At 44.1% G+C, this 26,395-nt stretch overlaps 1 protein-coding gene across 1 annotated transcript; it reads right to left on the bottom strand.

Moving 5' to 3' along the window:
• Positions 1–11,461: 11,461 nt before the first annotated feature.
• On the bottom strand, positions 11,462–23,696 carry LOC125445272 (keratin, type I cytoskeletal 10-like). The gene is made up of 8 exons (XM_048518245.1): positions 23,190–23,696; positions 20,198–20,280; positions 18,798–18,954; positions 17,842–18,000; positions 17,176–17,301; positions 15,119–15,342; positions 13,668–13,894; positions 11,462–11,910 (listed from the first exon to the last, which is right to left on the bottom strand). The coding sequence occupies exons 1-8, from the start codon at positions 23,694–23,696 to the stop codon at positions 11,894–11,896; spliced, it is 1,500 nt and encodes a 499-aa protein (XP_048374202.1). The 3' UTR covers positions 11,462–11,893.
• Between the last annotated feature and the right edge of the window lie 2,699 nt (positions 23,697–26,395).

Genomic DNA, 26,395 nt, shown 5'->3' on the forward strand with positions numbered 1-26,395 from the left:
CTCCAAAGGCTTTGATGGTTTCCACCCAGGATGGATCATGCTCAGCAGAGGGTGATTCTGTGTAATTAAGGCCAGTTAAGGAGGATGAGTTATGCGGTGCATTTGCATTTATCTATTCGTGCCTGCTTTTTTCCTCAGTTGGGTTTCAAAGTGACTGTGAGAACATTGTTCTCCTTGCCTCCATTTTCTGACAATGACAAACCTGGGAGATAAACCTGGTGGAGAGTTTGTGATGAGTCCATCGTCATGCAGCAAACTACTATGATAGAAGTGGGGAAGCCAGTTGCTTGTACACTCCAAGTGGAATCTGGGGTTCCAGTTTAGCCCTTAGAGGTCAGTCAATGTGTTTTCGAAAGCCACAGACTAGCAGATCCCCCCAATACACATATGCCAATTCCTGCTTTTTGTCATTCAGCTTTGTTCCTTTCAGTTTACCTGTGGCTACAACTTATAATCAACGGAGAACATTGTGGTGTCCTCCAGATTCACTCTCTTCTTCTGACTTCAAATTGTTCTATCCTCGCTCTGTCATCTCTAGAAGAGCATTTGTGATTATTTGGATCTATCCCTCCTATGCAGAACACTCCTTGTTATCTAAAATAGATATCCTCAACTGTATAAATGCCTCTGCCAAGGAAGATTTGGGCAAAACTTGATACAGTTTTGCAAAGCCTGTAAAACAGAACTGTTCTGCCAGGCTCAGTAGTGTATCAGGGGGTGGAGGGGGTCATTTGATCCAGGTGCCATCTGCCTCGTCACATGGTGCCCCCCTCCAACCTGCGCCCAATCCCCCTCTGAAATCCCCACCATCCCCCTGCCAAACTCCCCCTGCTGCAAAAAAACCCCTCCCTGGGGTGCACTCCTACCCCCTTGCCTTCCAGTAAGCAGGAGATGAAGCTAGAAGAGAGGGAGGCCATGCCACTTGCTTGCTCTCTTAACCACTGGCCCTCTGTGCCTTGGCGTGAGCCACAGTACTCTGGCTGCAGCAGGCAAGGCCCGGCAGGTCCCACCCAGCCTCATCTGTTGCATTCAGAGTGCCTTTGGCTTGATCCAAGGAATGCAGGGCTGACAGGTGAGTGAGCAAGCAAGCAAGCAAGCAAGCAGCACGGCCTCCCTCCTGGCTTCCTCCCTGGCTTACTAGAAGTAAGCCAAGAGAGAAAAAGGCTGTGCCGCTTGCTTGCTTGCCCACCCTGAGTGACGGTGTGGCAGGGAAGTTTGGTGGGAGGCAAAGGGGGGAGTTCATCTGGGGGCTGGGCCACTAGTGAGGCTTATATTTGAGGACAGCAATGGCATCCATTCTAGCTGAGGCCCCTTTCCTTTCCCTTCCCTTCCTGTCTTTTTCCTCTTTCATTTTTCCCTAATATATGTACAAATGTTGATTTTGAGGGGTGTAGTTCAGATCCATTATACATCTGCTGTGCAGAATTGACCTCTCTCTTTTTTTCTTCAGGATCCTGAGCCCTGCTGTAGATTAGAAATATAACATCGGCCATGTGTATTGTGCAGTGACAAAGGGAGGAGGAACTGCGCCCGGGGCATGAGCTGCCCATGTGCCCCCTCCTGCCCCAACCCCAACCCCTCCCACCCCAAAATGCCCCGCCCTGACACTCCCCGCCCCGCTTGACACATGATGGCAATGGCAGCACCCAGGACAAGCCGCCCCAGATGTCCCCATTGCTATTACGTGTCTGGTATTGTGGACTCACTATCGCTGCAGGAATTTCTGCTTTCTTGTAAGTTTGTTTAAAGAAGCTCTCTTAACCACTTAACAAAAAGGCTTCCTCTGGCAAAGATGTTCAGAGCAAAATGAATGTCAAGCTTTTTTGAGCCATCTTAAGGGATAGAAATGTATGTTCCTAAGGAGATTATCATATCTCTGTTGAATGCCATGGTGCCTTCCCTCCTTATGTGTGGATGCACAGAATACAAAGTGTTGTTCTTGTAGGGCTTCATGTGATTCTTCTCACAGTTCTGGCCTCCTGCCATTACAACTAATTCCTGTATTTATAGTGTAGATTAATTCTCTAACTGACCACTGACATGATTATCTTAAAAGAGCTTTCCAGCTATGGGATTCTACAACACCTTGGTGGAGTACCAGTGGGAGTGTCAGTCTCCAGCTGTGGAAGAACAACAACAATAGGTGTTCAATAAGTGACTGAGTTCAAACAACACCCTGCAAACTGCCTATTATATTAATTATAGTTAAATACAAATTGCTAGTTAATACTGTCTTACCTTTACGTAACTTGCTATGGCAAGGCCTCATCTGCATATTCATGACCAACCTCTTTCAGGCCAGTATAAAAACTGAATCCATCCTGCATACAAAAGAGAGCTTTAGGAGAGGCCAATCAGCTTCAAAAATTCAGACCGTACACCAGAGGCTTTTGCTTTCCTCGACTTTTTTTGGATCTCTTTTCTAATAGCATGGGAAGGATCTGTTGCAAACTAACTACCTTTTGGTTGGCAATCAACTTCGGGCCAGGTGTAGGTGTTGTAGCTTTGTGTATGTGTCTTAAATGCTGAAGAACTGAGACTGAAGAGGTTACAGACTTTTGATTCCAACAGTGGGCGAGGCCAAGAGCTAGAGCCGGAAAAGTGAGTCAGGGATGGCACTAGGACCAAACCCAAGAGCTCAGGGTGAAATTTGGCATAGCATATGGGAAGCTAGGATGGAATTTGGTGGGTCAGATTAAGGAACCCAGTAGTGGCTAGAGTACTGAACCTGAGAGATCCAGGTTCATATCCTTGCTTCTCATAGAACTCAAGTAGCCTTTTCTCAGCTTGTCCTGCAGGGTTGATGATAAAATGGAGGAGGGAAGAAAAGCATGCATGCTTCTCTGAGCTCCTTGGAGGAACGGCGAGATAAAAATAAACAAATAAAGCACCACAGACCTAGTGGTTTATGGGTGAAGCTTTGCATCATCTTCAGGCTCATACCACTGGTTTCCTGACAGAACATGAATTGATGACCTGACCAGTAAAGTACTGGATATGACAATTGGCAACCATTGGTGGATTCCACACAGCATAAATATAACATCCTGAAGCAGTTATAAAAGTGTTTTTGCGAAGAACTTCGCACAGCTCTCTTCCCCAAAATGACTTCAGCCCAATTTATTTCTCAGCTCAAGTTTTTCAAAAATCACTAAAGTAGTGATCTCCCCCACAAAAAACCTGAGCTGAAGGTGTCTCCTGCCTGCTGAGTGAACAAAAGCAGGCAGAAAATGCTTTGTTTTCCCCTCCCAAACATCTTACTTTCATTTTGCTACTCACACCTACCATTCCTCTGCTTGCAGCTCATCTGCACATGATTTCACTGTAAAAAGATGTATAAAGTTTGTTTTGCCTAGCAATCTCACACACATGTCATTTTTCTTTTTTGTTTTGAGGGGGTGTCTACAAAGCTACAGCGACATGATTTGTGCATATTTGTGTAACCTTAGCTTCACAGACATCCCCTTCAAAATAGTGAAATCACATATGGATAAGCTGCAAGCTGAGGAAACCTCTGTGGAAAACCTTCACCAAACGGCAGAGACACAACAGAGAATCTCTGCAGCAGCACACAAAATGGTAGGTGCAACTGTGAAACTGACAAGAGCTCCATGCAGCAGGAGGGGGTGGGGAGATCCATTTTAGCTAGCAACGCTTGTTTTCTCCCATACTGCGGGAACACAAAATGCCAAAATGGATCTTTTAAAACCATCTGCAGGATGTTATATTTCCATTGTGTGGAATTCCCAGTTTCTTACCAGTACAGTGTTTGTTGTGGTGCTTGAAGCAGAAGATAGAAAATATCACTTTCCTATTCATACTCTATTTATGCTAGTACTGGCTTACCCATATCTCTGATCAGCTGGCCCTGGGATCACTGTCTCAGCTCAAAACAATCATGGGAAAATAAGGTCACAAGATTTTGTCAGTCTTTCCCAAATGAAGTCAACGACAACCGGTAACTGATTTTCATCAGTGAATTGTGATTTGTTTACTCCACATAAGTCTGCCCCTGCCCCTGGAAGTTTGCAGTACAATAATTACTGGTAATGTTTTCCTGCATAAATGTAATTGACATGTTTTAACTACAGAATCTTTTCCAGTCAGATCTGCTCTCTCGTTACCTGCCAAGCTTTGCCACAGCTGCCAATGCTCCTATTTCACCACCACCTCTAAGGTTTCTGGACCTCCTCAGCTAGGTCTCTGCCCACATGGGGTGCCATCGGATAGACCTGCAGGATCAGGATCCATGGTGTTTTTTTAATGAGAAAGTCCCAGGTAAAGAAATGGCAGCAGTATCCCTGTGTCTTCCACAGGGATGGCATCATGCCCACTTGAACCCTAACACTGAACATAACGAGTGTCCAAAATGTGGAAGCAAATATACATGAATGCTCAGTGCTGGCTTAATTGATGGGGTGAAGATGAATGATGAGTGGAGAATGGGATATCTGTGCTCAGCTAGAGCAAGAGAGTAGAGCAAGAGAGACAACAGTAGAGCAAGAGAGACAACATCCTCATCCCATCATTCTGAAAAGTCATTAGATTCATGACTGCCTTCCTCTCCCAAGACTGGACCATCTATAAATGAACCCACATAATCCAGAGCTCAGTGGGTCCAAACAGTGGATAAAATCATCCCAGCAAGTTGCCTGTAGATCAGAGAGCTTCCAGTGACTCAGAGGGCAGCACTGCAAGTTACAAGGTTTCTTCTGTGGCTTGCCTCACAAAAAGTGGGCTAGCAGGTTCTGAGCCTTCTTCATACTTGTTGAGTCTTCCTTGAAAACCCATCTCTGCTCATCTCTTGCCTTGAAAACTCATGAAGGGTCACCATACGTCAGTTGCAACTTGACAGCACTTCTTCTTCTTCTTCTTCTTCTTCTTCTTCTTCTTCTTCTTCTTCTTCTTCTTCTTCTTCTTCTTCTTCTTCTTCTTCTTCTTCTTCTTCTTCTTCTTCTTCTTCTTCTTCTTCTTCTTCTTCTTCTTCTTCTTCTTCATCATCATCATCATCATCATCATCATCATAGGTGGGAGCTGTTGCAGTGTACAATCAGTGGGTAAAGGAATAATTAACCGCCACATCTCCTTAACAATGTATTTCCATTCTGTTGAATTCATACAATCCAAGGAGTTCAGATTATTATTTTATTTGTTTGTTTTATTAGACTTGTTATTAGGCTTAGTCAATACCCTAGAAATACGGTAAATTTCAGATTTATTTGGGCATAAAATAATCTGTGTTGCTGAATAAGACAAATAACACATTCGGATAAATCCAAATATTCGAGTATACCAGAAAAATTTGGGTCCGTCTGATTTTTTTGGGTATTTTTTGGTGTTGTTTTGCATTTCAGCCTGCAGGGTGTATTTTTACAGCTAGCAGCACCAAAATTTCAGTGTATCATCCAGAGATTGTCCTGATGATACCACCTGAGTTTGGTGAGGTTTGGTTCAGGGGGTCCAAAGTTATGGACCCTCAATGGGGGATAAGGCACCCCTTCACCAATCCTGGGTGACGCCATCAGGACGGTCTCCAGATGATACCCTGAAATTTTGGTGATGCTAGCTTTAAAAAGTCACCCCCTGCAAGCCAAAATGTGAAAAACACCAAAAAAATCCCCCCCCCCCCCCGATTAGTTCATATTCAGGCAGGACATATTGGGCCGATTTTAGCCCGAATATGCCTGAATGCACCCAGATTCAGGCTGAATTCAGGTTTGGGTGCACCCAAATCTCCAACCCTACGTCCTGGCCAAAGCCTGGGAACCAGAGGAGGCAGGGTGGCCCGTGGTGACCCCATGATTTACTTCCAGGGAAGCTCACATGCAAATTAATAAAATACAGATTCTGGTCCAATCTAAATTTTTCCGTAAAATTATGGGCCTTTGTTTAGAACTTTGCTTAGAACTAGGCCCTTTGCTTAGAACTGGGTCAAAATTCATTAGTTTATAGGGTCTGGTCGAGAGCCTTTAAATTCTGGCTTCGCCTACATTTTTCACACAATGAGCGCACATTGGTTCACTTATCTGACATCCAGGCTAACCCATGGTTTTCTCTAATAGAGAGAAAGATTGAATCACTTGGCATACCTCTCGACTCTCTTTCCCTTTTATCCAGTTTAGAATCCTATAATTTATTAAGACAAAAGTTTTTGGAAAGAGAATGGATCAATTTAACCAGGGCTGCTAGGAAAACATGTTCACCCCTACATCTCTCAATTCCCTTACACCAAAATAGGATGGCTCCCTACCTGTATCTTTTAACTAATCTTAATCAGAGAAGAGCCTTTACACTTGCTCGTTTTACCGTCTTCCCCTCTGCTTTATTGCGTGGTAGATTCAACAACTTAGAAATGAGTAAAAGGGTGTTCTCTTGTAACGAACAACAAATTGAAACATTGATACATCAATTGTTCTGCTGCCCTAAGTCCACAAATATTAGATTAAAATATTCTAATATGTTTTCTCTGATTCCTGATTAAATGGATGTTCCATGCAGACTCCTTTTTTTACTGGATAATTCTGATCTCACAACTTGTGAAATGGTAGCAAATTTTTTATTGGAAGTGATGTATATCCAGTAGCCTACACCTACTGCTTTTATTATAAACTAGCGTGGCCCGGCCATGCGTTGCTGTGGCTTATTGTGGTGAAATGGGAAAGGAACAGTAGCAGCAAATCAATTGCAGAGGCCAGCAGTACATGCTCATGCAAACATGCAGCCTGATACTGTGCGATGTCAGTGATGTGTGTGCCCGCATTCCTTGGGGGGGGGGGGAATGGAAAGGCACCCCTCCCACACATCTAGGCTGGCTGGTCATGATCCTTTACCTGGGAGTAAGTTTGGTTGGTGGCAATGGGTGTCGCTTCTGAGGAAACCCTCTGACGGGTGCGACGCAGCCATTCAAAGTATGCTGTACTGAGCTTACTCCTGAGTAATGCGTGCCTGGTTTTCTTAACTGTAATTGCAATATTCAGGGAATCTAGGGTGCCTGGCCCCTCCCTCCTGTCCCTTGCAAGTCGCCCCTCACTCTCTTCCCTCCCTCCCTTCTCTTCTCTTTTGCATGCCACCCCTCCCCCTCCCTCCCTTCCCTTTCCCTCTGCTAGGGTGGGTGGGTCATATCAAGATGCTGGGCCCCCTGCCTCCCCTCCCTTGCATGCAACCCCTCACTGTCTCCCCTCCCTCACTTCTCTTCCCTTGCATGCCACCCCTCCCCTCCCTCCTTCCCTTTTCCCTCCGGCCTAGGTGTGGGTGGGTCATATCAAGATGCTGGGCCCCTGCCTCCCTCCCTTGCATGCCACCCCTCACTCTCTTCCCTCCCCTCCACTTCTCTTCCCTTGCATAGCCTCCCCCCACCACTCCTTTCCTCTCCCTCCCTCTCTTCCCTTGCATGCCACCCAGTGGTGGGATCCAAAACTTTTAGCAACAGGTTTCCCCATGGTGGCGGGGATTCAAACTGTGCGTAGCGCCTAATGGGGCTGAAGCGGGGCACGATGGGAGCGTGACCTGACCATTCCAGGGCGGGCATTACTGGGCGGGGCTGTGGCAAGCACGCAGCCGCTGTGCCGATCCTTGGGTGGGAAACTTGAATGCACGCAGGCGCAGGCTGCCACGCACCAGCTGGTGCACCTCCTGCTAGACTGCTTCAAGTTCTCGCGGCTGGGCTACTTCTCTGGAGAGGAGAAGGGGCGTAACTCAAGGCAAAAATCACGTGACAAAATGCGCCACTCATTAGTAACCCCGTGCCTGCGGCACACACAAATAATTAGTAACCTACTCTCGAGAACCTGTGAGAAACTGCTGGATCCCCATCTCCTGATGCCAGCTACCCTCCCTCCTTTCAGTGGCAGTGGAGGTTAAGAGCTTCGTGTATCTTAATCTGAAGGAACTGGGTTTGATTCTCCCGTTCTGCCAGGCTCTCGAGCTGTGGGAGGCTTATCACAGGGAATTCAAGAGTAGCCTGTACACCTCCCCACACATGCCAGCTGGGTGACCTTGGGCTAGTCACAGCTTCTCGGAGCCTCTCTCTAGTCTCCACCCCTACCTCACAGGGTGTTTGTTGTGAGGGGGGGGAAGGGCAAGGAGATTGTCAGCCCTTTGAGGTTTCCTACAGGAGAGAAAGGGGGGATGTAAATCCAACCTCCTCCCTCCTCCTCTTCCTCTCCCTCCTCGGTCATTCCCTCCTCTTCCTCTCCCTCCTCCTCTCCCTCCTCTCGATGGTGTGTGTGTGTGATGTGTTTCACTTCCACTTTCGAAGCTACTGGGGCTCCTATGGTGCTGTTTCCCCACCTCGCCTCATCTTTTGGCCATCTGAGTGAACATTCTAAGGGCACAAACATTCTAAGGGTGACAGTTACACACAGGCCCCTCCCTGTCCTTCACCAGGGAGCGCCAGGGAAAAAGGCGTTTTTACCTGGGCCAGGTATGAAATTTCAGGTATGTGAACATCTGAAAACACTCTCGCCTGACTGACTATAGTGGCTGGGAATTTTCAGAGGAATTGGCCCAGCAGTTACTGAGGTACCCTGTCATCAACACATACACGGTTAGCTTTTTATATATATAGATTCTGTATTTTGATAGGATTTTATTTTATTTGTTTTATGCCAAATAAAGGCTAAAGAAAGAAGGAAAATACAGATTCTTTATCAACTATAAGAATCATCAATGCTGAAACATTAAAACCACAATATCAGTACACTATAGATCCTAAAGATGGCGGTAACAATTAAATACTTCAGTGAATATTGTCTTGGGAACTCTTGTTTGCCGAGGCCCCCTGTTGTGCTGCCCTCAAGATTCACAGAAAATGAGGTTTGTAAATCTGAGGGAGAATAACCACAGGTGGACAGCTCTGGGAAAGAGGTTTTCAAAAAGGCCTTTCGGTTATGAAGTGAAGCCAATTTCTGAGTCATCCATGAGGCAGCGGCTAATGATGACTCTGAAGAGAGATAAAGGAGGAGGCCAGGCAAGGATTCAGCAGACAGAAGGGTGTGTCATTAGCCTGAATCAGATAAGAGTAATTGCAATGTGTTGTGCACTCATTGCTGGTCCCTTCCCCACATCCCGTTTTAATTTTTTTCTTTTAGCAATCTGTAGCATTCTCTGAGACCAATGAGATCCTGTTGTGGTTGTAAGTCAGTCTAATTTTTCCTCCTGTCTGTCCTAAATCCAAGCAGAGGGTGCGTTTGAAGGGAAGAAATTGAGTGGGTGATCTGGGCCACTTTCTCTGTGATGCCCTGATATCTGAAATCAAATTCCTAAGGAGGAGCCGAGGCACCACCCACAAGGGAAGAACACAGCTGGAAATATATTATTTAGAGTAACGTTATTGCAAAAGCTTCCTCCTGTGGCCAGTCAGAATAAATTTTAATTGAGTTTGTTGAATGAATGAGCTCAACATTCTCTGACAGACACTGGGAACAGGCTCTGCACTCTTGGGTTCTTCGGGAAACAGCCCCAAGCAAAATTGAGGAATCACACTGTCATGACAAGAGCTTAGAAAGATCAGATACTGAAAAGAACTAGAACCAGTTTCTGCAACATGTTTATTTAAACCAGGGTTGCAACATGTTTATTTAAACATTATAGAGGTCAGCAAGGCGGGATTTAAATTTTGTAAATAAAACAAATTTTTTAAACGTCTTGAGCCTAGAGGCCCAAACTGCAACCATTCCAATGTCCCTCTTATATCATCTGCTCCTGGTTCTTCCTCTCACACTGGAATTGCCTGGCAACCAGCAAGACACTGTGAGCGGTGTGGGCTTTGGTGGCACCACAGTCCCTTCTGCACAGGAAATACAAGGGGATTAAATGAACCCGTGTTGCCTGTCATGCAGTTTGCCTAGCTGGTGCAGGGACTGTTCGGAATCCCTGGAAACCTGGTGACAGGATGCAGAATGTTTTGCACAGAAAACACTTTGTTTCCCTATATGCATCCAAGAATCCTTCTACCTGAGAATCCTCCACACACATGTACCAGCACAAAGGCCTGCACATATACCTGCATGGGCCAATAAAAGTGAGGGAAAGGCAGGTTACATGAACTCATCCTTGCCCAAGGCCCTTTGCATGGCTGGACTGACCCCCCCGAACCATGATGCGGCCTATTTCCCTTGTGTGGCTCTGCAGATGGGAGCCAGGGAAGAGTTTTCTGAGAATCGCATTACGTGTGATTCTCTTGTTCAAACGTGCCTTGCAGCTGTGGTCGTTCACTCAGTCATGGTTGTGAGCTGCTTTAAAACAAAAGAATCACACATAACACAATTCTTGAGAAACCCAGGGTTTTTTTGGGGGGTGGGGGATGTGGGATGGCTCTGCATTAAGATCGGGATCCATGCGAAGTTCCCCCCAACCATGGTTTTTAACCGGTGTTATTCTGGTTTAGTTGGTCCTTGGGGAAAGGCCAAAATTGCGGCAGTTTAGAGAACACCCTACAGAACCCACCTTAATAGTGCCTACAGAACCCACCATAATAGTGGACAGAAGGGAGGTTTTTTATCAGTGAACTGGATTTGTTTTCCCATTCCTGCTGGGTAACCTTGAGCTGATCACAGTTCTCTGTGAACTCTCTCAGCCCCACCTACCTCACAAAGCATCTGTTGTGGGGAGAGGAAGTTTGTAAGCTGTTTTTAGACTACTTACAGGAGGGAAAAGCCAGGTATAAATCCAAACTCTTCTTCTTTTTTAGCTATTATTTATTGTATTTCAATTGCTTTATACTTGTTGTAAATGTCCCCAAGACCTTTGGCTAGGGGTGATATGGAAATGAAATAAATAAGTAAAAGGATAAAACAAACAAAATGAAACAGCTTCTCTAACCGATAACAAAAGATACTCCTCTCCCTTGCCAGTCTCTTCTGCCAAACAAGCCAAAAACAACAGCTGGTGGGAGGAAACACATTCACAGCACACTTGTTATCTTCCTTCATGGGAATTCTCCCTCCCCTGAAGGAAAAATCAAAAGTGAGAGAAAAGAATTAAAACTAAATAACAGCAAAAGCATGCCTCCGACAAACACCCAGACTGGCCAACCCACCTAATCCCTTATGAACCTGCCTGAAGATTATGGTCACCTTTGGAGTCCCTGTTTTGGGTGTCCCTGCCTTTTGAGATTCGGTGGATGGCAACCTGTGAGACGGTCTTCTCGGTCATGGCACCAGGCTCTGGAACTCTCTCCCCAGGGAGATTCATCTGTCCCTTTCTGCTGCAGTCTTCCTCCAGCTGGTGAAGACTTTCTTGTCTCATTTGGCATTAATGAGACCCATTTCCTTACTAATGTTTCTGTGTTTTTGGATGTATTTTAATTTTGATTTTAGTGGTTTTATAATGCAGTTTTATCAAGTCTGTTTTAAATTGTTAGCTGCCCTGATGGTCCTCCTAAGGACAGAAAGGCAAGAAATAAATTCTGTAAATAAAAAAAATATTTTTAAATCTTAAAAATGTTTCTGAAACACTCAGATTTTTAATTGCTTCATGCAGAGGGAAGTTTTATTAGAGATGAAAGCACAGTAGAAAGATTAGGTGGAGCACAGAGAACTAACGGCAGATAACATCAGAGGCAGGAAGACGATTCACCTGTTTACCTTCCAAATGCACATCTCAAAGTTGATCAAAAGAGTTACTTTTTAATACATTTCACTTTTGCTCTTTACTCCACACTTTCACAATGTCTGAAATAAGCTAACCTAATTCTTTTTCACAAATGTTAGGGGTATACATGTTGGATTTATCCCTTTAAAAAGATGGGAAAAGCTCTATTTGTGAACTGCAGGCTGGGTGGGTGGGTGGGCGGAGTGTTTCTTCTTGCTCTCTGTGTAGTGGAAAATCTTCTATCAGCTATAGTTTTTACTCAGCAGGAATTACTGGGAGAGGTGGCATTTGCAGAGACTTTCTACTTTTTTGAAGGCCCTGTTAAGAAAGAGGAAAAAACAATTCTGCATGAATGGCAATTCTGTAAAATTACTGTTGCTGCTTTCATGCAATGCCAAAGTCACAAATACAGATATCAGATAACTTGAGGGGCGGATTAAAAAAAATTACATGATGTTGAAAATCTTACAATCCTTCACACCTTTAAAAGTAAATGATCAGCCAATAAACCTTTTTGATGTTCAGTTTGAAAGGAATCTCCACACACTTATTTCAAACAGAAATCGTCGATGGTTGCATTGGTTCACAGGAAAGTCCCCAAATGAAAGGTTTTTAATGTTATTATTAGACCAACCAAAATATCAAAGTGTGCAGGTTCTTCAGAACATTACGGTCAAGTGTTTTAAAAAAACAAAGTGGAAGGGAGATGCATCAAGGCAAGATAGCAGCTGAATTCCCTGGCAAACTTGTCACATTTGCTACTTTTTAGCATTTATGATGTCTTATTTCAGCTGTGCGGAATGGACCCTTAACTAATAAAAAATACTTTCACCTTATTTTGCACCATCAGGTTTGCCCTTGTTTTTTTTTAAAATCTCCCAATCTAAAGTATGAAAAAAAACCACTCACACACCTGGCATATTTGCCTTTATTTGCTAACATTATCCAAATTTGGTAACATTTATTTAAATCTTAATCAGAAAAAATTCCAATTCAAAATTTCCTAAGAAAACACACATAATTGCTTGTGGCCCTTATGGGAACCGTCTGATTAACTGTGCAATTGCCTTTTATCTTATACTATCAGGGAAGGAGTGACAACACAGAGGATGAGGGCTACATATCAGGGCTATGTGCCTTATCATTCTGTGATCTCATTCCTCAAATTCTGGAATTGGTACTGGGTGCAGGATTCAGCAGCTGTAAAAATGTACGTGCCCTGACCTGAATAGCCTAGGATATCCCTGTCCTATCAGATCTCAGAAACTTAGCAGGGTCAGCCCTGGCTAGTACTTGGGTGTGAGATCCCCAGGGTAGTCCAGGATAACTCCATAAAGAAGAAGAGTTTGGATTTATATCCCCCTTTCTCTCCTGTAGGGGACTCAAGGGGGCTTACAAACTCCTTTCCCTTCTCCCCTCACAGCAATCACCCTGTGAGGCAGGTGGGGCTGAGAGAGCTCCGAAAAGCTGTGACTAGCCCAAGGTCACTCAACTGGAGTGCACAGGCTAATCTGAATTTCCCAGATAAGCCTCCACTGCTCAGGTGGCAGAGTGGGGAATCAAACCCAGTTCCTCCAGATTAGAATGCACCTGCTCTTAACCACTACCCACTGCAGACAATGGCAAACCACCTCTGAAAATCTTTCTTGAAAACCCTACAGAGTCCTTGTAAGTTGTCTGCAACTTGACGGTGCTTTTGACCAAGCCTGTTAACACGGGATGGGGAGAGTAATCCCCAAAACTCACACAAATAGAATCAGAAAGGATTAGCAATGTCAGCTGAAATGTGAGAAGCTGATGGGAATAGCTGATCAAGATATCTGGTAGGCAGGACTCATTGCCCCTCCAAATGAATATTTTAAAAAGTTTTCAGTGTCTACAAATACACCTGATTTACACTATCAAACAAGGTCCTGGCTGATGGGATGTTTAATGATTCTTCTGTAAAGCAGAATTTGAAAAACTCACTTCCAGGTACTAGACCTCTGTAATAATAAAGATGTGGGATGCCACTCCTTCCTTCAGGTTAGAAAGAAATAAGAAAAGCACTGGTACACACAGTGGATTCTACTTACCACTGCAGCCCCCAGATCCAGACTGGGTGGGTGAAGGTTGACATGGTGACTGTGAATGGCTATGATGTGAGGAAGATACACTTTGGCATGAGGTGGAGGATAGGCAGTGGCCTCCACTTCCTCTTCCTCCTCCTCTGCCACCTCCTAACTCTGCGCCTCTTCCTCCAGAACTGCTACCACCTCCGCTTATTCCAGAACCTCCTCCTCCTCCTCCTGATATACAGGATCTTTAATACATGAGAGAGAGAAAATGGATACTGCATTTGCTTTGAAACAGACAGGAAGAAAGAAATAAAACACATGATTGTGGTGTCCCTGGTCCATCCAATAACCAGACTCAATTGATAATGAAATCTTTTTATTGAAAGACAGGTTCCAGGTATGATGCATGTTAAAGGTCCAACCAACCAAGCCATTATTGGCATACAGGACGATACAAATAGAATACAAAAACAAATTTAAAATGATCCCCAAAGAAAGTAATAATAGAGAATCACTTAATAACATAGTGACACTACAAAATTAAGAAATGTTAAAGGTCTTTTTGACAAGACTACTTTTTGGTGCTCGAACCCCCTAAATATACATATCCACTTCTCCTGCCACTGCTAAGCAATCCAGCCCCTCTTATCTGCAATGTCCAAGCAACCCAGTCCCTCCTGGTCATTACTCAAGTGTTGCAAGGTTCCCAGACAGAACATGTATCTTATTGCTATACTGGAGGTTCTTTGCAAGTGAGTTTGCATAGTGAGCTTGCAAGCAAAGCAGCATTCCAGCAGAAAGTGAAAGTAATCAAGAGAGAACAATTAACAGTTATCATAACAATTCAGGGACAAAGATGCCACATCTTATCCTGGAATCATCCATGCTATTAAGTGAATAGGGGAGTAATATACAAGATAGCAGGACTTGGTGAAAAATATCCTACAAAGAAGAAACTGATACTGTCAGTATAAGGGTTGGGTCCTTGTTGGTTTCTCAGAGCCCCTCGGGGATGGGGCGGTCTACAAATCCAAACAATAAATAAATAAATAAAAATCTCAGGACTCTCAGGAAAAAAATTAAGATTGAAAATCTCCCCTTTGACAAAAATCTTTCAGCTCTTAGACAAATTGCAAAGTTTTGTACCTGTGCATAAAGTTTTCCAGATACTACGATTGAAGATAAATAAGGAATCTACAGGCTTATTTTTAGGTTTTTTTAAAAAGCAATGCCATTCTTATAACTGTAGTAATGGTTTTTAATATTTTCACTGTCTGTTTTATGATTTTTAAACTGCATATATGGTTTTGTAAGTACCTTATGCTATACGTAGTGCTCCTTTTTATGGCCAGGTGCTGCATTAAAATATTTTGTTGTTGCTTTTGTAGTTGTTGTTTTTACTCTTTGAAGCATCAACAAGCACATTCTATAGACTACTTGAAAGAGGGACATTCGTAACATCTACTTACGCAAGGTGCTTTCCCTCCTCAAGCAACTGGTGGTATTGACAGATTTCCTGCTCCAGACAGCCCTTAATGCCGAGAAGTGTCTGATACTCCTGGTTCTGCTGCTGTATCTCGCACTTGATACCCGCCAGCTCGGCTTCCATCGGCTCAATCTGGGTTGCTATCTGTTGCAGCTGCACGTTGTAGAGATTTTCTGTATCTTTCAGGTTGTTCTGCAGAGACTGGAGCTGTCATGGAGAGATAAACAAAAAGTTTTCAAAGGCTGGGGGAACAAACATAGGCCTGTTCCACAAAGTGCTAAGCCTGTTTCCACTTTACATCAAGGCTGGTGGACCCCTAACATTATCAGTGTACGCAGACAACTGGATGATGGGAGTAGGGAGAAAAGAGTTCTAGGTTAGCCTTCCCCTTAACATGCCAGGGTTGTCGTTGTTTTTGGTGAAAAGTTTTCTTTTATATGTGGAAGAGGAACAATTCCATCATGTAAACTCCATCATCAGTGTGAAGTGGTACAGTCCAGACACAAGTTTGCTACCTCAGTAGTGTTTGGCAAGAACTAGACCAGGAGTCTTCAACCTGCGGCTCTCCAGATGTTCATGGACTACAGATCCCATCAGCCCCTGCCAGGATGGCCAATTGGCTATGCTGGCAGGGGCTGATGGGATCTGTAGTCCATGAACATCTGGAGAGCCGCAGGTTGCAAACCCCTGAACTAGACCTTCGAATCAGTAGAAGGAACTAGAGAGTCATCTGATGCACCCTTCTCCAAGGAGGCTGTTCCACAAATATATCTAAGAGGCAGATTAACCCACATAATCCAAACGACATTGGGATTTTGTGCACTTATTGTCTAATGTGGCTGTGTGCTTTGCGATGGGGTTTCCCCACAGTTTTCTGTTTAAAAGGGAAGTCTCCTGCTATGAAGTGTCCCCAGCTGCAACAGACTGATATGCCATTTTGCCTGTCCCCCACTTCCTTTCCTTTCTGTGGAACCTCCCCCTGGGGAGGTTGCCTGCTACCTTTGGGGAGGGGAGGGGGAGGGTGTTGTCTTTACAGTGCAATCCAGAACACACTTGCTCCAGTCTAAACCTACTGAAGTCAATGGGCTTAACTTGGAATAACTCTGTTCTGGATTGCACTGTTAGTCTATTGATAATTCAATAGACCAGGTCAATTTCACTGGTCTACTGAATTATTGATAGACCAACAGCATGGAAATAAAAAGAACAATGTGGCAAGAAGAGCTATTGAGTAAGCAGGGGAAGGTAGGGAGGAGTGAGAAAACCAAAGGAAGAGAAACGCATCCTGATTCCCTTCACAGGGAAAGCAAAGGGGGAGGAAAAGTGTTTTACCAGGTTTCAGAAACCACAGAGCTTCTCTGATCTGAGGCATGGTGAGTTTGGAAGAGTCCAAAACGAATGCATAACCAAGAATCTAACCTGGAGGGAATGTACACTCACTGCCAGGCAGACAACAACTGCACAAATACCCCAGTAAAACGAGAGCAGCTGAAGGTCTTGATAGTTGGCTTTTATGCTGTGATTTATTACTTTATTTTAGTGCTTTAGCATATGCCACTTTCTGCACACGCGCGGAAACGCACCTCCACCGGCATTAATTTCTGCACACGCGCGGAAACGCACCTCCACTGGCACCGACTTTCCCCTCAGCCAGAGAGGCAGCTCCGTATGGAGCCGCCTCCAGTCGCCCCCCCGCCACTCACTGTCCCATCCAGCGTCGCTCTGGAGGGCTGCAAGGGGAGCCGTAACAAGTTTGTGGGGCATCTTTCCAACCATCCATGGTCAAAGCATGATGTCTGGATGATGCTGTTGTCCACATGTATTGAGAACAAACTCTGTAATCTTCTGTGTCATTGCCGAATGAGGGAGTCTACATACCTATTCTGCTATTAGCGCGGTACCACACCCAGAATAGAAATTAGTTCCAGGCAATAACTGGAACTGGGTATCACTGAAGACTACCATGCAGAATTCGGATATCAGATCCAAAATTAGGCTGCTGTGGGTTTTTCAGGTTGTATGGCCAAAATTGTCACGTACCATGCTGAGGTGGGACTGCAGTTCGATCTCCAGGGTTTGATATTCTCGTCTGAGGTCTGCAGCTTCTTTCTGGCAGCTGTCAATCTCCTGGGAGCTCAAATTCACTTGTTGGCGCACCTCGTCCATCTGGAAAATGCAAACAGAGACCCATAATGAAGTCCCTGCACATGTGCAGAGATTCCACAACAAAACCATCCCAAAATGTTACCAGCCTTATTGTTCCAGGGGATCCCCAGGTCCCAACTGGAGGGAGGCATTCCTTGTCCAAACCAAAAGCTAAAAACAAGCCACAAGCCTTGTGATGCCTTTTACCATGGCTAACCAAAATGACACAAAACAGCATGGAAGCTTTTGAGTTCTACAGAACTCTTCATCAGGTTGGATGTTAGAAAACAAACTGAATGTTTTTTGGGGGGGATTTTAGACATTTTTTTTTGGGGGGGGGAGATATTTAATGTCCTCTCATAGACATCCAGTGTAAATAAGTCCTGCTACACACACCTTCCCCTCAACCAGTCTTGTGGCAGTCAAAAGGGAACCCATTGGTAGACTGTGCTACACTAGAAATCAGGAATCTTGCCCCTTGACACATTAGCCAGACGGCCAGTGGATGCTCCCCAACCCAAGCAGGCTTTTGCACTATTTATGCTCTTCTGAGAATCTCACCTTGCTTTCATACCAAACTTCAACCTCCTTCCGGTTGTCCACAATGATCTGTTCATATTCACACCTCATCTCATCCAGTTGCTTTTTCAGATCGGGGCCAGAATTCGAATTGACCTCCACTGTGACGTCCCCACCAGACTTCGATTGTGCGCTCATTATCTGCAGGCCCCAAAACACCCACCAAATATGAACCATTGCTGAGTCAGTACAGACCTCGAAGGCATGTTTCCTTAGCTTCTAATCCTGTTCTAACCAGGCACAAAGAAGATGTTAATGCAAAGCTTTGATACCTGGAAACCCACAAATGATTTGGGGAATCATTACCTACAATGTGCAGTTAACCTTATCCCCAAAACAGTCCCCCAAAACATTAACGGGATCCCAGACCGCAAGACACATAGTTAGCTGTCTAGGTGACCTTGGATCAGAGGCTTTCTCAGTGTAACCTGCCTCACCGGGTTGTTTTAAGGATAAAATAGAGGAAATTGTAAACCACTTTGGATCCCCAATGGGAAGAAAAATAGGATATAAATATCAAAATACTATACCCTTTCTTTTATATCTGGTAAACAAATATGCTGCCACAGGAGCTGGTGATGGCCACTAAACCTGAATAACTTTAAAAGGGGCTTGGACAGATTTATGGAGAAGTCGATCTATGGCTACCAATTTTGATCCTCCTTGATCTGAGATTGCAAATGCCTTAGCAGACCAGTGAGCTCCCAAAGGCATCTGGTGGGCCACCGCGAGTGGCAGAGTGCTGGACTAGGTGGACTCTGGTTTGATCCAGCAGGCTGTTCCTTATGTTCTTAAATAAATAGGTGCTGTATTATGGAATAAAGATTTAAAAACCCTGGGCAGAGAGAAAGTGGTATGTATTCATAGATCCTGCTGTACATATTCATTTTTAAAACCACAAATTTCATTCCAGGAAGGGGTCCATGGGAAGATCCTACCTCTTCTTGGTTCTTCTTGAGATGAATCAGCTCCTCGTGCAAAGACTCGTATTGCATTTCCAGGTCAGATTTATCCAAGGTCAACTTATCCAAAAGTGGACGTAATCCGTTAAGATCAGCCTCCACATTTTGACGCAGGCCACATTCAGTCTCGTATCTAATACAGAAGCAAAACAGACAAGCTGGCTAGTCTCAAAGCCTGTAATTGTGCTATTGACAATTTTTAAAATATGCAACAAAACACTGTGGCTGCCAACATTACTTTTTGTCTTGTTTTACTGTTCACATTTTTATTTTTACAAATCACTTTTAATAGCTTTCTTTTTTTTATTTTAATGCTTTGGTGATGGCCTTCCAGTTTCCTTTGGATACATCAGCGATTCCTATCATTAGGGTGTTGTGGGTTTTCCGGCTTGTATGGCTGTGTTCCAGAAGTATTTTCTCCTGATGTTTTGCCTGCATCTGTGACTGGCATCTTCTGAAGATGCCAACTCGCTCCTCCTATCACTTCAGTTCTTATTTAATTCATGGCAATAGCTAATTCAGATGCAGGCAAGACATCAGGAGAAAATGCTAGTGGAACATGGCCATACAACCCGGAAAACCCATGACACCCTAGTGATTCTGGCCGTAAAAGCCTTTGACGATTCCTATCATGGTTGTCATGATGCTCCCTTGATTTCTCTCCAAAGAGTAATCCTGGCTTTCTTCCACTTCATGGAGTAGGAGATGCTTCAGAAACACCCAAGGAATATCACTTTTGTGTCTGCAAAAGAGCAGCCATTCTTAACATTTTGTGGAACCTATAATCTTTTGGGGATTAGGCTTACCCCATAACAAGATTTTGTGATTGGTACCAGCCTCTTTGGCAGCCTACCTGTCCTCAACGTTCTAAAACCACCCACGGGTTCAACAAGGTTGGGGACCCCTTGGGTATATTTGAGAGTTCCCCTGCATTTGCCAGAATGCAGTAAGTAATTTTGCTGAATTGTAAATGAATTGATTTGCAAAGAATGTTACTTCTGTATGACTGTCATGCTGAAATATTACCTGGAGGTGGTCCTCCCACCCAGCAAGCGTGGAAACAAAACATTTCTATCACTTCAGTTGTTATTTAATTCACTACAAAACTGAAGTCTTCCAAACCATTCCTTAGCTATTGTTGATGAACTTCTGATCATTTTTTAGTTGTTGGTGCTGGGGGGTTAGTAGAGGATCAAAGGCATCTTCAGAGGAACTATGGTTGCTAGAAAGCACGGAACTGTTGCATGTTTTTGACTCTACTGAAGCTTTATCCTTCTTCAGTCGACCTGCCTTCAGTTCCCCCCTGCCTACTTCCGTCATATTAAGTTTGTGAGCAGTAAGAAAGTGGTAAATAACTGAAAAGACAGTGGATTTACTTCATCTTGAAGTCATCGATGGCCATCTTGGTGTTATCGATGTCCAACATGACTTTGTTCATCTCCTGTGCCTCACTAATCAGCTGCAAGACAGAATAAAGCAAAGATTATTATGAAAGTTTCAGAATATTATGTTTTCCCCAGTGGTACAATGGAAATGCCCATCCCGATATATTTATTTTTAATCATGAATCAAAAGCTAACGTTCTGGCGACTCCACAGGAAGTATCCAGTTTGGTTGTAAAGACCATGCTTGGATCCAGAGCAGAGATTCGGTAAGAATTTCTGCTTGTGGAGTATGTCTTTCTAGCCTCACTGAGAAATACAGGGCAGATCACAGAGGGGATAGAGCAGAGACTCACACTCTGCCCACGTCCTTGCACCTCTAAATGTGCATGCACCAGATCAAAAATCCACAGATCTGGGCAAAGCTCTTCAGAATGAATGCAGCAGCTGTGTGGGGTTGCTCTCCTGCTATTGCAGTTGATCTCCAGATGACCAAGTGGAGGAGGAGGAGAGGAGGAGGAGCAGGAGCTTGGATTCATACCCCGCCTTTCTCAAACATAAAGAGTCTCAAAGTGGCTTATAAACTCCTTTCCCTTCCTCTCCCCATAACAGACACTCTGTCAGGGAGGTGGGGCTGAGAGAGTTCAGAGAGAACTGTGACTGGCCCAAGGTCACTCAGCAGGCTTCATGTGGAGGAGCAAGGAAACAAATCATGTTCTCCAGATTAGAGTCCAACTGCTCTTAACCACTATACCACGCTGGCTCCAACCCCCCTGGACAAAATGAATGTCATTATATCCTAGACAACTTTGGGTTTTAACATTTTTTAAAATGTTGCTGTGAAGTCAGCATAGCATATATGCTATAGTAATATGTATTAATAGTAATGCAGCAGTAACTGTACAGTGAGAATACAGAGAATTAGGATCAAACTATAATCTCCTGATTTAAAAAAAAGTTAATAGCATCTATGGGTGGATGCAAATTGGGTCAGGTCCAGGATCACACAGAGATGCCATATTTTAAAATGAAACTAAAGCTCCTAATGTAAAATGTCCTGCATATCCTGAGGTTTCATTTGCATTAACTGACAGAAAAGGCTATTGTTGCAAGAAGCAGGTTCGTGTATAAAACATGAGGACTCCCAAGAGTTCCACAATCTACTATGACAAGAATTATTCATTCAGAACCTCCTCTGATTATGCCTATTCTGGAGCAAAACTTTAAGGGCTGCAAAATGTGTTCCCTTTGTGTTTGCAGATGCATATCTGTTCTCTGTAGACCTAACTCTGTGCCTGCAGATAATCCTACCCTCTTGAAGAAAGACTAAAAAAGGAGCTCTTACATTGAAATTAAAGGAGCTCTTCCGGTTTTACATATATAAGTTCTGTCAAGGTTGTGAGAGGCTGAGCTGGGTTGCCAATTTCCCCTTTCTGTAGAGTCTTCCTTGGTGCCCCTCCCATCCAAGTGCTGACCCTGTTTAGCATCCAAGATGGAGTCATATGCCGCTTTCTCTCCCAGAAGCCATTTCAGCTCAGTGCAATATGTAGGCCTGGGGGAGGAGGGGAATGCAATGTTTCTAGTCTGAAGGCCAGACAGATGATGGGCAATTGACTGGAGTTCATCTCTTGCCACTTGCTCATCCACTTCTTGATCTCTTTACTACATAGTAAATTCACTAGGGCTGATTCTGCACAGGCAGCAACGAGTTCATGGAATCCATTTCTGCTGCCTCTGCTGCCATTACCCCTCAAAGGTAATGAGTTAGCTCCCACTGGAAACAATGGGGGATAGGGGCAGCCCCTCTGGAGGTCCATAACTTTGGACTCCCTAAACAAAACTACACCAAACCTGGGTGGTATCATCAGGACAGTCTGCAGATGAGATGCTGAATTTTGCTGCCACTAACTTTAAAAATGCACCCCTGCAGGCCAAAACATGAAAAAACACAAAAAATACCCCCCAAAAATCAGATGAACCCAAATTTTTTGGGTATACCCGAATATTCGGGTATATCCGAATATGTTATTTGTCTTATGTTATTTGTCTTATATGTGGACAAATACTTAATTAGCAGAGTTAATGCAATAATGAGGCAGAGACCAGTTGCTTTACTGAAATAAAGTTTACTTACTACAGGGAAGGGAAACTTGGAAGAAAAACAATAAACATCTTTCTTACTAGCTAGCACCAACAGCCAGCTTGCTGCTTAAACTATTACACGGTTACTAAGCTATAGACTGAACTGACCACGTGCAGAATGCAACACAAAGAAGATATATCTAAAGCTTACGTGCAGACCTGCATGTAGCCCGCCCAACCAATAGGAATCAATTACCTGGTCACTGACTTCTGACCTCACTAACTAATTAGCATGCAACAATTAACTCCTTCATTACTGGATTGTGTTACTGGCACTTGCCAAATCCCATCATATGGGCATAAAGATAATTTTGTGCCCAAATAAATCAAAATCTGAATTTTACCACATTTCTAGGGTTAGCATGGAAACACCAAGAATCCCCCCACCCAATAATACACCCCCAAGAATTCCCCCACCCGAGAATCGCTTCCGACCCAAGAATCTCCCCACCTACCTGCCTGGTATGGTGGCCGCCTATTAGAGTATCCCCTCTAATGGTGGCCACCTGAGAAATCCACCATAATAGTGGAGGGAAGGGGGGTGGGGATTGAATCTTTTCTCCTTGCCATAGTTCACACAGGCAAGTAGGAAGCATTTGCAACCTGGGTTAATTTTAAAAAGGCACTAAATTAGCGATTTTCATTTAACCTGGGTTCTGGCCACTAAAAAGGGTTAACAGCATTTTGGGGGTGAGTTCTATGGGAACTCCTCACAAAAAAAAGCTTTTAGAAAGAGCTTAAATCCATTTTATTTGGCCCATGCAGAATCACCCTAGATGCACTTAGATCTTTAGCAAAGGCACTTTCTCACAGTTATAACAAAGATGGAAAGAATATGTCCTACCTCCTCAATGAGCATGTCAATCTCACTGTAATAATGGTTGTAGTCCTTTGGTGAAGTACTTTTCCCATGCTTCTGGTACCAGTTGCTGATTAAATGCTCAAACTGATTGTTCTCTGCTTCCAAATCTCGTACTTTGTCCATGTAACAGGCCAAGCGGTCATTGAGGTTCTGCATGGTAGACTTTTCATTGCCGGAGAGCAACCCACCATCTTCCCAACCTCCTCCAAAGCCACCTCCGCCAAAGCCACCTCCGCCAAAGCTGCCACCAAAACTGCCGCCACTAAATCCTCCAGGTGCATGGTGGCATATCCCCCCTCCAGAATTACATCTGGATATTCCGCCACCACAATTCCCACCAGAAACCCCTTGGCTGCTGCTCACAGAACAGGACCCGCCTCCACCACTACTACCACCACAAGTTCTTCCATTACTGTTCTTTCCACCACCATTACCACCACCGCTGCTAGAGCAGCTTGTTCTCTGCTTAAAGCTATTGCTGCTGCTCATGGCAATAGCTAATTCAGAATCCTCTCTGAAACAGCTGGAAAACTGGAGCAGGGAAGATGGTGGGATCTCATCTCCACTTCCTTCTCTCCAGTGATTTTTATTTATACCTTTGCGCTGGGTGTTTCTCCATAGTCCGTGGGTTTACCAAGATTCATTTAGCAACTTGCTAAAGGGAATTATGATTATTACTGTTATTTTTAACAATCTCCGGCAGCCCAGCTCATCACTGTTTTGTCTGGAAGCTGTCTGTGTGAGTTTGTTTGTTCGGAAGGCCAACCATGTAATTTTCACCTGGGTGGCTTTGCGCTTCAGTTTGATCACTTCTATGATCTAATCCGCAAATATTTAATATCTTGCAAGATTGGATGTCTCTCCTTCAACACTGCAATAAAATTGTCATTGCAACAAGGTTTAATGAATACTGCCATGCTTAATGACGCCAGGGTGAAATGCGGTAGCCCTTCTGTTATCTAGATATGTAGGTTTTTGATTTTTTTAAACTACGGTGACTACTGAAAAGAGGCTTGAAACCAAGGTGGGGATATAAAAATGCTCAGGGATGTTGGCAAGGGGGTAAATGGTGTTTCAAAGTGCACTAAAAGCACACAATACCATTTCCTTCCCACTCAGTGAGGAATTCCTCAGTGTCTGTGTTGCTAATAAGGCTGCCCTGTCAACATCTCAGAAGGCTGTTGAGGCTTTCTGGGCTGTGTGGCCATGATCTGGTAGTTTCGGCTCCTAACTTTTCACCTGTATCTATTGGTGGTACCTTCAGAGGCATGTCACAGTGAGATGTGTGCCACATAGTGTGTCACATGCAAGCTATTTACATGTTTCCAACCCACTAACAAAAAATTTCCTTGAGTTCAACTTCTGCAGGTTTTTCCTCTGTTTAGTTTTAAAATGTTTCTAAGCACCTTCTGCCTTGTTTCTGAAAACTATTCTACTAAAGTATGATCACACTTGAAACAATTTCTCTTTCTTTCCAAAATGGTGGGCCTTCATCTATGCCCCTTGTGCACTCACCCAACCTCACCCAACCTTTCCCCTCTCCTCCCATTTTTATTATTTCAAGTGTTTTCCTTTTTTTTCCTAGTTTTTTAGTATCATTGAATAAGCAAAGTTATATATCTTTGCTACAGCACATGTATGGAAAAAGTGAAAAAAAATATGGCAGCTAGGAAACAGTGTTCCAAGGAGACAGTGGTGTAGTGCCAAGGGTGTGGAAGGGTGCGTGATGCACCAGTTGTACACCGGGGCAGGGACAGGGCGGGGGCAGGTGGGGTGTGGCAGGGGCTCAGGGCACACGCATGCCATGGACGCAGTTACCCCTTGCTCCGGCCCTGTGAGGAGTGTAGACAGATTTTGAGATAAAAAATAGGATCAAAAACCTTTTCAAAATGGGGTAAATGCCACGTGGGGAAAAGGCCATAGTCATACTATGCTGTTAAGATGCTACATGATGTATGCTCACATATAGCAGCTATTTATGGTATAGGCCAGTGGTGGCAAACCTATGGCACGGGTGCCAGAGGTGGCACTCAGAGCCCTTTCTGTGGGCACACGCAAACAGAGTCGCCCCCACCCCGCTACACACATCTAGGCTGGCCTGGGCCGCTGGACTCGATTATTAGCATTAAACTTAAGACCTAGTTTTGGGGAAGCAGTGTAGGCAACCCTGTTAAGTGCTATTAAACCCCACTGATTTTCATGCGAAGAACTAAAGCGTGATCCTTTACCTGGGAGTAAGCTCGGTTGCTAGCAATTGGGCTTGCTTCTGAGTAAACCCTCCTAGGGTCATGATTCACCTGTTGGAAGAATTACATGGTTGCTTCAAAGCAAAGCTACCAACTACCACCAAGCTTACTCCTGAGTAACGCACGCCTCGGAGCCAACCGTTTTTTCTTAACTAAAACCTCAGTATTCAGGTTAAATTGCTGTGTTGGCACTTTGCGATAAATAAGTGGGTTTTGGATTGCAATTTGGGCACTCGGTCTCAAAAAGGTCCGCCATCACTGGTATAGGCTGAGGTAGCTGCCCTTTTCAGTTTCCTGTCTCCTGTCTCCTCCAATGACTGTGCAAGAAAAGCATTCAGAATGTCAGAAGTGTGTTGCACATGATTTATTCCTGTTTCCCTTTGGTTGGGTGTCTGACTCAGGCAGGCAAATTGTATCTGTTGCCAATTACCTTCCTTACACAAGATTCTTTTTTTTTTATTTTCCTGGCTGTTGATTAATAATTTGGTAAGCAATCACAAACTTGAAAATACAAAACAAATTGCTTGGGAAACAGCCAAGGAAATGCAGACATCTCTCACAGTTATATTTCAAAATCTTGGGATATGTGAAATTGTTTCCTAACCAACACTAATGTAACTAACAATGTACTTGCCTTGCAATGTACCCATGACTTTAGTTTGGGGGGTATAACATTCTTGTGTAGTGTAAAGGTCTGTGTGTAAAGCTAATTGAATAAACTTTGGGGTAAATTTGTTGGAGCACTGATTAATGTTAGAATAAAGAACAGCTCTCTTTCCTGGAAATGACAGATGGGGAGGTACTCAAACAAATGGCACAGAATTGTAACTGGAATTCACTACTTCCTTCCAAATGACTAGATCAGTTCATTTGAGTGGCTACTGGGATCCATTAAAGCAAAGGTGATTGGTTGCTTAGGGGGTGTGTGTGTGTGTTATGTGC

Source organism: Sphaerodactylus townsendi, linkage group LG15 (assembly GCF_021028975.2).
Source record: "Sphaerodactylus townsendi isolate TG3544 linkage group LG15, MPM_Stown_v2.3, whole genome shotgun sequence".
In the NCBI taxonomy this organism is placed as follows: domain Eukaryota; kingdom Metazoa; phylum Chordata; class Lepidosauria; order Squamata; family Sphaerodactylidae; genus Sphaerodactylus; species Sphaerodactylus townsendi.

Bases quoted from the DNA above. Each gene is read 5' to 3' on its own strand.
- LOC125445272 (XM_048518245.1), bottom strand. From the start codon at position 23,696: ATGAGCAGCAGCAATAGCTTTAAGCAGAGAACAAGCTGCTCTAGCAGC. The intron at 18,955-20,197 runs GTAAATCCACTG...CTTCTGTATTAG, and splicing joins ATCGATGACTTCAAGATGAA to ATACGAGACTGAATGTGGCC. The intron at 18,001-18,797 runs GTAGGATCTTCC...TGGGGCCTGCAG, and splicing joins TCAAGAAGAACCAAGAAGAG to ATAATGAGCGCACAATCGAA.